The 13965-nt window shown below is 41.8% G+C and overlaps 1 protein-coding gene across 2 annotated transcripts in view; it reads left to right on the top strand.

Annotated features, from left to right (window-relative positions):
- Positions 1-13965, top strand: part of MTR (5-methyltetrahydrofolate-homocysteine methyltransferase) — a 56279-nt gene that overhangs the window by 4006 nt on the left and 38308 nt on the right. For both annotated transcript variants that reach the window (XM_086627730.1, XM_086627741.1), the window contains exons 2-8: positions 1802-2016; positions 3825-3914; positions 4746-4815; positions 5958-6050; positions 6143-6249; positions 7499-7558; positions 13639-13733. In XM_086627730.1, coding sequence (XP_086483856.1) covers positions 1802-2016; positions 3825-3914; positions 4746-4815; positions 5958-6050; positions 6143-6249; positions 7499-7558; positions 13639-13733 — 730 coding nt within the window. The remainder of the gene's footprint in view (positions 1-1801; positions 2017-3824; positions 3915-4745; positions 4816-5957; positions 6051-6142; positions 6250-7498; positions 7559-13638; positions 13734-13965) is intronic.

Raw genomic sequence — 13965 nt, forward strand, 5'->3', positions numbered from 1 at the left:
GAGTTGACTTAGAGGCCACATTAAAACAAAAGCAAGCTCTAATCATAGAATCATAGAATGGTTTGAGTTGGAAAGGACCTTGTGCATGTCTCCTTGGATCGTAGCTCTTGCAAAGCACATGAGTTAACGCTCCATGGGAGTCTGCATCGCAGTCGTACTTACAGATAAAATTTTTTGGGTCTTGCCTTTGAAAGCCTTTAGCTCAAAGACTGATTTTATTTTCATGAATAATTTGATGGTTTAACATGAGTAGGTTTAAGATCTGGTATAACAGCCTTCTGAGCCTGCCTGTGTGGTGTTAAAACTTTCAACGTGAAATGAGGGTGGCTTTCTTTTTTGTTCATGCTTCGACTTGTTATAGAGCAAATTTTGTTTGACTTCTTGCTGAGACGACATCTGATTTTGAGGTGTTTTTCCAGTGCGTTGATAGAAATGTAACCTTGTAATACTTTACTCTTGGCCTCATCTTCTCTCCAGCATATTCTTTTTTACAGTACTGTTGTCAAAACAGAAATTGCATTGCAAGAATGCAGAAGGAAAAAAGTCAAATCAGTTAGCAGTTGCCAGTGATTTTTGAGTACTACTATGTGTAAGTTGTAATGAGATGTAATGATGTTTTTGTGATTCAGAAATCTTTTTTTTAGAAGTGTTTTGATGACAGTGCATAACTAAAATGCAGAACAGGTGTTTACTCAAAGCGAGTAAACCTAAGCTGAATGAGGGAGAGAAATGAAGTATAACACATTAACACATCATTCATCTACATGGTTGTGAAAGATAAGTGGGGTCCCACCCTTGTAAATTGGGTTTTTGGTAGAGGCTCTTTGATTATTTTGCTAGATTTGTGTGTGTCTTCGTTCTGAAATGATTCTACGTACGTTCTAAAGAGGAAAAATGGAATTACTTTTGTTGGTTTTTGGGATTTTGTGATGATATTTTTTTTTTTAAAGTCTCAGATTGTAGTTTTGGCTTTTTGTTTAATGTTTGGGATCTTAAAGCATTGTAATACTGCATCTTTGTTCCTAATGATAGCTCTGAAATGTCTAGTTTTCTAGTTTGGTCATTGTTAAACTTACTCTGCCCAATATGTTATAATTGGCATGTTATTTGCCTGATTTGTTTTCTTCTGACATTGTTGCGGAGCAGGAGAAGGTCTTGTTGTGTTTGTGCAAAAGAAAACAAAATCTGGCTCTTATCTGTTGATGTATCTTGGCATTTACTTACTAACAAGTGTAAAATTGTTATTTATTATTCTAATTCTAAAAAAGAGATGAATTTGGGACTGAGTTAAAGAATTATTTTTGCTTGCTCAGTTTATTTCTCTTTGTCATTACAGTATAGGCAATTAAAATAGAATTTATTTTTTTTTTAATGAAGTTTACTGGTTTCTGGTTTGTGCTTGTGTACCACTTACAGTACTGTGTCTGGTACCAAGAGGCAGCTCTGCGTTGCTGTTCAAATGTTGCTGTAGTGGAAATTATCATACTTTTCAGCGTTGGTATATAGAGAGTTTGGTATATGCCCTTGTAAATTTTTGATACTCTTGTTTCTACAGCTGACTGTGCAGGTGATGGTACTTAGGTGAAGGACCAATTGAGTTTAATTCTATTTAGATGCAGCTGTTAACCTGACATTGTGTGATGGGAGCTGTAGGTGAAGTAAACCAATTTCTGTTTCATTTCAGTAGAGGATTAGTTATTTTATTCTGTTTCTTAAATGGGAAGAGCAAGAGCTCAGGTTGCACAAGTGTATAGACAGGGAATTTCAAAGCTGCTTAAACGTTGGATTTGTTTTCTTGCAGCAGATCCCTGGAAAAGCATGGAAGAGGAAATTGAATCAGCTCTGCAGGAGCGGATAATGGTTTTGGATGGAGGCATGGGTACCATGATCCAGCAACGTGCCCTGTCAGAGGAGGATTTCCGAGGGCATGAATTTAAAGATCATTTCAGGCCTTTGAAAGGCAATAATGACCTTCTCAGTATAACTCAGCCTGATATAATCCGTGACATACACAAGGTAGGTGGTTCTGATCTCTGTGTCTTGATGAGAGAAGGAGGGAGAATTTGGCCCCTTTTCCATGCTGCAGGCTACTGGCTCTCCTGCTTCTTTTGGGGGTAGGGAAGAGAGTGCTAGGTAACCATGTGAAAAAGAATGAGCAGATTTGACTGTTCTGGTTGTGTGAGCACAGCATTCGTGTCTGGGTTCCTGATGTCACCCAGGCAGTGTCTTTAAATCCCTTTTTGACTTATGTCCCTGATGCATTTTTATTAATTTTAGATTCTGATTTATTTCAATTTTCTTTCCTTTTCTCCTCCTCAACCAGCACTTGAAATGCATCTAAGTAGGACACATTTGAATTCTACATGCATGTTTCTATAATTGTGTATTAAAGAGCTGTTAGACGTGGCAGCCTGAAGCAGGCCTCTCCATAGTTAATGAGTGTGTGGGCTTCCTAATGAGTATATGTGTTTCCATATTCTTGTTTTTTCTCTTCTGAGAATTGAACAGAACTTGAAATAATAAATGAAAATATTTCTACAATGCGAGTATAACCCCACTGTATGTATGGTTGTTGGTGGTTTTTTTCAGTGCCTCAGTGAGTGACATCTCACAGATACCAGTAACTTGAAAAAATAAATGTTAGCTGTACCTTGTCTGACAAAGTAAGATTGAGTGGTAAGAGAGGGGATATATTTTCAAAGGCAAAAATGATCTTCCTGCTTTGAGCATATTATTTCTCTCTATGGTGGTAGACAGTAAAGTTGAAGGGCTTTCGCTAGAATGACATATCTGAACTAAACGAAAACTAGTACAAAGCTGTACATGTTTAACATCTTTCTTTAGTCTAGATGATTTTCAGAAACTTCATTACTTGGTTATTAGTATACACATAAGAACTTGTGTATTTTAATACAGCTATTTGTAGGTACTTCCATATTTATCCAGAAGGAGTTGTGAGAAAGTATATTTCTTTTTCCATATGCAGGAAAACATGTTTTAAAGTAAATTTAATTCTTTTCTGCTGTCATTTGGATCAAGACTTTGTATGCCCTGTTGAACCTGCGGAACTCATCTGCTTCTTACAGGAGAATCTGAGTGGTTTATGTTTACTGGCCACATCAGTATTTTTGACTTACTAGCACTGGAAATGTCTCAATTTCCTTGAATACACAGAGGTCACCTAAGAGTTAACCTGATCAAAAAGAGGAATTAGGGAGGAAGAAGGGCAACTGATAGAGATTATCAAAACACAGACTAGAAACTGCAAAAATATTTCAGTTTACTTCAGTGGGAATCAGACAACCAAGCTGGAGCAGAAGGCTTAATTGTTTTGTGAGTCTGGGCCATTGGTTTAAATGTGATCTGCACAAAACATAACTGTCCTAAGCTTGTAGTCTGTCCCAGTATGCTCTTGTGCTGTGCAGCTCACTTCAGAACGTTTAGATTTTCTAATCCTCTGTTGTTGTTTAACTGGTGCCTTTTCTGAGTCTGCCCACAGCAGCCCTTTCCTACTGGGGACAATTGGACTATGTCTCACCATGTACCTGTGCAAAAGTCTAGAATGTGCTCCAGGTGCTGGACTCAGTGGTGGAGGTGACCATAAACGTCATGTGTTAACAGAAAGTGTGGCTGACGCTAAAAAACATGGAACGCTCCATTGCTTCGGCCCTGTGCCTTTGAGTAAGGCCTTCCAAGTTTGATGTGATTTCAATTAGGAGACAATTTGTTTTTGTCAACTGAATGAGGCAGAATAGTTGGGTTGCTTTCATTCCAGATCTCGGTTCTGGAAGTCTTGAAGATTTTTTTTCTTTCATATCTTTCAGGAATACTTGCTGTCAGGTGCTGACATAATTGAAACTAACACTTTTAGCAGTACCCGAGTTGCACAAGCTGACTATGGCCTTGAGCATTTGGTAAGAATGCTAAACTATCTGCATGCTGAAATGCTAATCAAGATTTTTGTTTTAGCAGCCGAGATTAGCTTGGTCCTAGAGTCCAGTGGTATTGTGCTTATTGACTGTGTGCTGTCTCTAGAGCTGTGTTACCGTGTTGGAGCTCATGTCCACTGCCGTAGACAGTTGTACTTGCTGTGTGTGACAGTCATAGTGTGCCTCTTGATGATGAAGGCACGGGCAATAATAATTTGTCCTAGATTTTCTTTGAGCATTCCCAGAATGTCTCAGTTCTGTGAGCAGGGATGTCTTGCTTCAGTCCTTCCAACTTACCAAATGCCACAATAGATCTGCTTTTTTCCTGGATATTATTTGAATGTTATTGGTGCTCGTGTATGTAGAAGTCCTTTCAAGCTTGCGTTTGTCATACCTCTTCTGTGTTATGTGTTGTTCTGAGAATTTGGGAAATTGTGTGAAGGAAAATACTTGAAAGTATGCTACTTGAATAAAAACTGAGTTTAAAAGTAGGTTAGTTTTGTCCTTGAAGTCCTGTTCTTCAGCTTCTGTTGACTTCAGCAGGATTTAATTGGTACCTTACAGAATGCAATTTTATCATTAGCAGCTGTAGGCTGGGGCGTAGGTGGGATGAGACCTGCCATGTAACTCTGTTGCTGAGACGTATAAGAACTGTTCCTTTTGAAGTTTTGTAGTAGTGCTTTTGTGTATTCGTGTGGCTTAGAGGGCCTTCAGAGCATGCTGTGAGCTGCTGAGTGGAAGTGGTGTGTTTCCCTGAGGATGAGTTATGCTGTACTGAACTAAAGGTTACTTGATAATTTTCTGTAATTGTTCTAGGCATATCAGTTAAACAGAGCCTCGGCACAGGTGGCCAGAAAAGCAGCAGATGATGTAACTGCTCAGACAGGTAAGCAATATGTATTTCAATTTATTATTCATTTGTGGTTTTGACTGTCTTGCTACAATCTTTGAAATGTTGCTAACTAGAGGATAGCTTGATGGTTTACATCACAGGGACATAACTTGCAGATGTGCACGCTTCATTTTAGGCACAGGAGCAATTTCACATCCCTCTTCTATCACGCTCATTTCAGCATGTTTGTAGGATCTGGTTGTTAGTGTTTTCTGCAGGATGACTGTTCTGTGCCTGCCTGTTTTAAACTACAGGTGATGCGCATCTTCCAGATGTGTTTTAGAGAAAACAAACTCAGCAGGGACTGTTATAATTTACTTAGGTTTGTACAGCACAAATCTTTGTACTACAGAATTGAAATAACTGATTGTGGGTAAATGTGGATTAGCAGTTACTCCCAGTTTGAGTCTCCTGGTTTGACTTTACTGAGCAACTACTGGAATGTGCTTAGTATGTGACCATCATTAGTAAATGTGCAGTCTTTTACCCTCAGGGCCTCATGTGAGAGGGTTTTAGCTCATTTCCACTGCTGTAGACAATGCTGTCTTTCAAAGGCAAGTAATTTCTGCTTGTATTCTGGCATCAAGTTGTGTTTAAAGCTAACAGTGCTGCTGCTGTCCAGATAATGCCTTACTGATGTAATTCATAGTATACAATAAAAATGTAAGATTTGGAATACGCTTTAAAAAAAAGTATTTTTCTTTTTTATGAACGCATGCCAGAATATTCAAATCAGGTTATCTAGTGAAAAATACCAGGGCAGTTCTATGCTGTGCGTTTAAAGTAATTGAATGAAGCTTCATGTGTCAGAGACAAATGATACTTAGAAGAAAAATTAATTGAGCCAGTTGCCTGTTTCGTAGATGTTCTGCCTCGTGTGTATATACACTGAACATCTTGTTGAATGGGATTAAAACAAAAAAGTCAGTTGTGCTGGGTAATCTTGTGCTGATCCAACTGTTGATTTGAGACAGGAGTTTCCAGTTTTATAGTGCTTCATTGCTGAATGATATGCATGTCTTGGTGTCCTTGAAGGTTTTTTATATTGACACGGCTGTCATTGTAAAAGCGGAGGTAAATTGTATTTTTGGTTTGGTGTTTTTTTTTGTTTGTTTGTTTCCTATGTCTTTGTTTAGGAATTAGGAGATATGTTGCTGGAGCCATGGGTCCAACAAACAGGACACTCTCTGTGTCACCATCTGTGGAGAGGCCAGATTACAGGAACATAAGTAAGTATTTATTACCATCAAGTTATTTAACTTAGGTGATGGTCTTGAAAGAGACAGATCCAGTTGAAATTAACATCATTCCTGTTTTAAAGCTTTTGATGAGCTGGTTGAAGCCTATAAGGAACAAGCCAAAGGACTTTTGGATGGAGGAGTTGATATCTTGTTAGTGGAAACCATATTTGATACAGCCAATGCCAAGGTGAGAGTCCTGGAAAAAAACCACCTCAGTAATATAAGTATTTAGTGTACTATCTAAAGAGATTCAACATGGTACTTGTAAGACCTATCAGCTTCTGCTTACTAAATACATGAAAAGACTCTTCAGTCAATAACAAACAGGCGGTATGTAAAGAGATGGTTTTTAATGATAAAACAGCCTTTTCCAGAATATTTTCCTTTGCCTTTTAGTATGTGCTGTTAGTATCTTTCTGGCGATCTGTGCCAGCTGTGCTTTTATTCCCAGTTCTGCTGTGTTGCAAAATATCTCCAAATGCATGTCTGTCTAAAAGATGCTTGTGATGCCCACTGGAAAGGGAATGTCCAGTGTATCTGATTGCAGGTATGGGAAGTCTTGTCAGACAGTCCTGCTTAAAATGTGGGGGTTTTTTTGGGAACTCTGACACAGCTATCAGCTTTAAAAAAGAAAAATTGGGATTAGAGGATTAGAAGGGTAAAATAGGAGAATTAAAATGACGTATGCCACAATTCATGTGATTTTGACACCTCTTTCTTTATGTAATAATTGCTCAATGCAGGTGGTAGAGTTGTTAGGGCACTTAAAACTGTCTTGTAATTTTATATGGAAAAGTCTGGCTGGATATGCACACAGCATTTTATTTAGAATTTTGCCACAGGCTGATTAATGTGTGCAGTGGGATGACTTGTTCTTTGGAGATTTGACCAGTCATCTTAGACGTTTGACTGGGATCCTACAGGCTTAACATTGTGCTGAGCTCATGTTCACATGCAACTTTCTTACCCTAAGGAGGCAGGAAATCTTCAGGAACTTCCAAGCAGTCACTACAGTCCTTACTGTTAAAATTTGTGGTAGTTAGAATCCTTTGCAAACTACATGTCTGAACAGATTCAAGGGCAGTGAATGTGTACTGAGAATACTGCATACAGCCATTTTTGGGGTGGGGATTGAGCTGCAGATGTGAGGGAGAAGTACATGCCGGTGTGATTTGGGTTTCAGAATAGTCTTGGTCTTATTTGATTACCCTGTGGTACTTCCTCCCCACCTGTGACAAAAGTGTTTTGGAACAATTAGAAGGTGTTAGGTCTAAGGGTAAAACCTCTTGGGTGTGGTAAGATCTTGCAGGCAATGTGAGGTAGCATATTGCATAAAAAATTTTAAAAACCCCAACCAAACCCACACAAACAAAAAACCAACAAACTGAAGAATTCTCAAAACGTTCATTAATATTTTGCAACTTATTCTTCTGCAGGCTGCTATTTTTGCACTCCAGACATTGTTCAAGGAAGAATATGACCCTCGACCCATATTTGTAAGTGTGTATTATTTAATATTTTACATATACTTAAGCTTGATTTGTGAACTATCTGAGATGGCAGTTGATTAAAGTGTTTTGAAATTAAGGAAATTAGTGTCTTGGAAATTTACTTTTTTCACATGATTGGGAAAGGAAAAACTCTTGATGTGAAGAGCTTTATGAAATCAGCCTTTTGTAGCTCTGTCCAGCTTACTAACCTGAAGACTAAGGAATGACTTCATTCCAGTGTGTATTCATTCTTTGTATTTCCACAGGAAAAGGTCAGATCATGACTTTCCTTCCACACTTGCCATCTTAAGGGTAACAAGAACCAGTGCTTCAAGGACGAAATTAAGCAAATTCTGCCATATTCTCAAATAGATTATGAGTGGCCGTTTGAAGTCAGAAATGGTCTCTCTAACTCCATGTTCTTTCTCTGACGTGTCTTTTTCTGACAACGGGTAGTTGTGAATGTCGGAACGAATATAGAGAAAGAATAGGCTTGTTTTAGAAACTCTGATGTATTCTTCCAGTTTTTTTTTCAGTTTGCAGCCCAGGCTTTCTGATCTGCAGTTTTTATCTGTTCATACGCTTTTGATGAATGTATTTACTCCTTCCTTGAACCTGTGTTCAAACCTGTGTGGGACCCAGACACCAACAAAATAATCTGTCAGTAACTTATGCAGCTTATGAATGCACTGATTTGAAAGTTTGCTTACTTTTGGACAGTCCATCTGGTAACTTCTTTTGTATCTTGCCCTTTGTCTCATAAAAGCGACAGTGAGTAGCTGCTCCACGTTCCCTTTGCTGCGTAGTTATGGCATTTACAGTACTCTGTGAGAGCCTCCTTTAGTCATCTTTTTTCATCCTGAAGGGATCCTTGCCTGCTTAGCTGCACCATACCATTCATTCATTATTCTTGTCACCTTTTTGTTTTCTGCTTTCACGAGTCAGAGGGAGAGTTAGAATAGCATACAGCAGTCAAAGTGCAGACATCAGGGATTTGTATGATAGCCTAGTGTTTTTTCTCTGCCTTGTCCATTTCTTTCTTTTTAGTTCCTGATGTTTTGCTTTACTGCTAGTGAGCTTTGAAATTGCATTAATAAAACTAACTTCTGTTACTCAGATTAATTTCTCGAGCAGTAACAACTAGTTTGGAGGTGTCATTATGTAGAATTTTTCCTGTGTTCACAACTTTGTACTTTATCAGCAATGAGTTTCTACTTTTTTATCATTCAAGTGAGTTAGCATTGAGAGTTCTCTGATTATGTAGAGTTGACTTTTTGTTTTAATTGTCCTAGCAGAGTGGTCAGTGAGCTTGGTTGTGTCTTTCTCTGCTCCATTTCCAGTTCAGTTATGTTGAGAAGTAATATAGGATTCCACTAGTCGCTTCCCTTGACTGAGTAGTTTGAAGGAAAGTGGCATCAATATTAAAGCGTATTTTGGAGTAAATCATAGAATCATAGAATGATTAGGGTTGGAAGGGACCTCAAAGATCATCTAGTTCCAACCCCCCTGCCATGGGCAGGGAAATCCTCCACTACACCAGGTTGCCCAAAGCCTCATCCAACCTGACCTTGAACACTTCCAGGGATGGGACATCTACAGCTTCTCTGGACAACCTGTTCCACTGCCTCCCCACCCTCTGAGTGAAAAATTTCTTCCTTATATCTAATCTAAATCTACCCTCTTTCAGTTTAAAGCCATTGCCCCTTGTCCTATCACTACATGCCCTTGTAAAAAGTCCCTCTCCAGCTTTCCTGTAGGCAAGATCACCCCGGAGTCTTCTCTTCTCCAGGCTGAACAGTCCCAACTCTCTCAGCTTGTCTTCATAGCAGAGGTGTTCCAGCCCTCAGATCATCTTCGTGGCCCTCCTCTGGACCTGCTCCAGCAGCTCCATGTCCTTCTTGTGCTGGGGACTCCAGAGCTGAAGGCAGTACTCCAGGTGGGATCTCACGAGAGCAGAGTAGAGGGGCAGAATCACCTCCCTCAATCTGCTGGCCACGCTTCTTTTGATGCAGCCCAGGACACGGTTGGCTTTCTGGGCTGCCAGTGCACATTGCTGGCTCATGTTGAGCTTCTCATCCACCAGCACTCCCAAGTCCTGTTCCTCAGGCCTGCTCTCAATCCATTCACCACCCAGCCTGTACTTGTGCTTGGGATTGCCCCTGCCCATGTGCAGGACCTTGCACTTGGCCTTGTTGAACTTCATGAGGTTCTCACAGGCCCACCTCTCCATCCTGTCAAGGTTTCTCTGGATGGCCTCCCTTCCCTCCAGTGTGTCCACAACACCACACAGCTTGGTGTCATCTGCAAACTTGCTGAGGGTGCACTCGATCCCACTGTCCATGTCGCCAAAAAAGATGTTAAATAGCACTGGTCCCAGTGCTGACCCCTGAGGAACACCACTCGTCACTGGCCTCCACGTGGACATTGGACTGTTGACCACAACTCTGAGTGCGACCATTCAGCCAATTCCTTATCCACCGAGTGGTCCATCCTTCAAAACCATGTCTTTCCATTTTAGAGAGAAGGATGTCGTGTGGTACAGTATCAAATGCTTTGGATAAGCCCAGGTAGACGATGTCAGTTGCTCTTCCCCTATCCATCAATGCTGTAACCTCATCATAGAAGGCCACCAAATGAGTCAGGCAGGATTTGCCCTTAGTGAAGCCATATTGGCTGTCACCAATCACCTCCTTATTTTCCATGTGCCTTAGCATAGTCACCAGGAGGATCTGCTCCATGATTTTGCCGGGCACAGAGGTGAGACTGACTGGCCTGTAGTTCCCTGGGTCTTCTTTTTTTCCCTTTTTAAAAATGGGGGGCATGTTTCCCCTTTTCCAGGCATTGGGAACTTCACCAAATTGCCACGACTTCTGAAATATGATGGATAGTGGCTTAGCAACTTCATCTGCCAGTTCCCTCAGGACCCGCGGATGCACCTCATCAGGTCCCATGGACTTGTCCACCTTCAGGTTCTTTAGATGGTCTCGAACCTGGTCTTCTCCTACAGTGGGCAGTTCCTCATTCTCACAGTCCCTGCCTTTGCCTTCTGTGCCTTGGGTCATGCCGCTAGAGCTCTTGCCAGTGAAGACTGAGGCAAAGAAATCATTAAGAACCTCAGCCTTCTCCATATCCTGGGTAGCCAGGTCCCCCGTTTCCTTCTGGAGAGGGCCTACATTTTCCCTAGATCTCTTTTTATCACTGACATATCTATAGAAGTTTTTCTTGTTGCCCTTGATGTCCCTGGCCGGATTTAACTTGGCAGCCAAAAAGGCCAATGGGATACTGGCGTGTATCAAGAATAGTGTGACCAGCAGGAACAGGGAAGTGATCCTGCCCCTGTACTCGGCACTGGTGAGGCTGCACCTGGAATATTGTGTCCAGTTTTGGGCCCCTCGCTTTAAGAGAGATATTGAGCTCCTGGAGCGAGTCCAAAGAAGGGCAACTAAACTGGTCAAGGGGCTGGAAAATAAAACTTATGAGGAGCGGCTGAGGGAGTTGGGGCTGTTTAGCCTGGAGAAGAGGAGGCTGAGGGGAGACCTGATTACAGCCTACAAATACTTGAGAAAAGATGGTGGGAAGGTAGGGGAAGGGCTCTTTACATTAGTGTTGGGTGATAGAACAAGAGGAAATGGGTATAAGCTTAGTCAGGGGAGATTCAGGTTGGATGTTAGGAAGTATTTCTTCTCTGAAAGGGTTGTCAGCCCCTGGAATAGGCTGCCCAGGGAGGTGGTTGAGTCCCCATCCCTGGATGTGTTTAAGAATAGGGTGGATGATCTACTTGGGGATATGGTTTAATGGGGATTAGGGATGGTTGGACTCGATGATCTCTAAGGTCTTTTTCAACCTAGAAATCTATGAATCTATGAATGAACTCTATCAGGGCTTTGGCTTTCCTAACCTGATCTCTAGTTGCTCGGACAATCTCTCTGTATTCTTCCCAGGCTACCTGTCCTTGCTTCCACCCTCTATAGGCCTTCTTTTTGTGCCTGAGTTGGTCCAGGAACTCCTTGTTCATCCGTGCAGGCCTCCTGGTGTTCCTACGAGACTTTCTCTTTGTTGGGATGCACCGCTCCTGAGCTTGGAGGAGGTGATCCTTGAATATTAACCAGCTTTCTTGTGCCCCTCTTCCCTCCAATGAAGGCTTCATCCCATTGTACTCTAGCGAGGAGATCCCTGAAGATGCCAAAGTCTGCTCTTCTGAAATCCAGGGTAGTGGGCCTGCTGTGCACCCTCCTTGCTTCCCTTAGTATCTTGCATTCCACCATTTCATGATCACTGCAGCCAAGGCTGTCCTTGAGCATCACGTTCCCCACCAGCCCTTCTTTGTTGGTGAGAACAAGGTCCATCAAAGCACTTCTCCTCGTTGGTTCCTCTACCACTTAGAGAAGGAAGTTATCATCCATGCATTCCAGGAACCTTCTGGATTGCCTATGCCCTGCTGTGTTGTCCTTTCAACAGATATCGGGGTGGTTGAAGTCCCCCATGAGGACCAGGGCTCATGAACGTGAGGCAGCTCCTGTCTGTCTGTAGAGGGCCTCATCCACCCGGTCCTCCTGGTCAGGTGGTCTGTAGCAGACCCCTACTATTACGTCCCCTGTCCCTGCTCTCCCTTTAATCCTAACCCATAAGCTCTCAGTTGGAACCTCATTTGTCCCCAGGTGCAGCTCCATGCACTCTAGCTGGTCCTTGACATAGAGGGCAACCCCTCCTCTCCTTCTCCCCTGCCTATCCTTCCTGAAGAGCCTGTACCCTTCTATTCTGACACTCCAGTCATAGGAGTCATCCCACCACGTCTCCATGATGCCAATAAGATCATATTCCAACAGGCGCACACACACCTCTAACTCCTCTTGCTTATTCCCCATGCTGCGTGCATTGGCATAAAAGCATTTAAGTTGGGCCCCAGATGAATCTGACTTCCTGGCTGGAGCGTCTGGAATTCCTTTCTTCTGTTCTTCAGGTACTTCCAGCATGTCTTTATCATTCTTGATATTACCCCCCTCCCTCTTCAGATCTAGTTTAAAGCCCTGTCAATGAGCCCTGCTAGCTGTTGCGCTAAGACCCTCGTTCCCCTCTGAGAAAGACAAGTCCTATCTGGTGCCAGTAGGTCTGGTGCCATGTGGCCCATGCCGTTACGAAAAAAGCCCAAGTTGTGGTGATGACACCAGCCACGGAGCCGCTTATTAATCAACTGAATGCACTTGCTTCTTCCAGTGTCATTACTCTCAACTGGAAGCATGGATGAAAAGATTACCTGTGCCCCAGATAAAGTAAATCCAAATAATGGATTTACCTTTGCATGGAGTCTTCTAAACTCATTCTATCTTCTGGAAAAAAGATTTTTAGAATTGGGAAGGCTTTCCCAGCTCTTTCAAACATCTCCTGAGTTCTCAACTTTGTAGTTGTTAGTTGAGGTGAAAACATTATTTATTATTTGCACATCTCTCTCTGCATAGTTCTTAACAGGTATGATTATGCAGGTTAAGACTTCTATCTCCACTATGGAGTTGCGACATCTGGTGTTCCCTTGTGGCAAAAGCAGTAACTTGTTTTTAAGGCCAGCTCACCCTCTCCCCCCACTCCCCAACCACCACCAAACCACCTAACAGCAGTCCTGAGACCTGAAATAACGTGAAGGGGGAGGTAGGGAGGATAAGGAGGAGAGGAGAGGAGAGGAGCAGTAGCTGCTGATAGCTGCCTAAACAGGTAACCACTGCAGATTGGTTCATACGCCATCATCAGAATGATACTGTGGTACTAACGCTGCCTTGCTGCCAGTTGGTTCGTGGTAGTTTTGTCTCTTCTGTTTTGTGGTTTATTTTTTCTTTTCCCCCGCTTTTCTTTCTTTTCCTCCCCAAGGCAGGGAGAGAGAGAAAGAGGACTGGTCAAAGGTTTGCTTTCCCCTAGCTAAAATATTTAAACATTTATAGAGAGGAAAGGGTTTAATTTTTCTGTTTGAGTTGTGCCTCATCACTTTGAGTAGAGCACAGGTCCCACTGCTTTCACTCTTAGCAGTTCAGCTGTTTAAATTCTTGGTTTTATTGTTAGTTTAATTCTTCTCCTTTCTGTGTTCAATTTATATTTAGATATCTGGAACCATTGTGGATAAGAGTGGGCGTACCCTCTCAGGCCAGACAGCAGAGGCATTTGTCATTAGTATTTCCCACAGTAAGCCACTTTGGTAAGGAAATGTTTCTTTCTCTTAGTAAGTTATCTGTAGATTGTGATTCTTTATTTTTTTATTTTAACCTCTTGCTTGCAGCTAAATGGAAGCTGTGCTAACTGTGATCATATTTAATCACATGTATTGCTAATGTATTCTGCTATCGTTCCCTCAGCAGAAATTGTTTCCAGAGAACGCTGAATTTTTAAAACATTGCTCTAAATAATCTGGAGTTTGCAATAGCTGCTGA

The sequence above is a fragment of the Tauraco erythrolophus genome, chromosome 2, assembly GCF_009769465.1.
Source record: "Tauraco erythrolophus isolate bTauEry1 chromosome 2, bTauEry1.pri, whole genome shotgun sequence".
NCBI classification, from domain to species: domain Eukaryota; kingdom Metazoa; phylum Chordata; class Aves; order Musophagiformes; family Musophagidae; genus Tauraco; species Tauraco erythrolophus.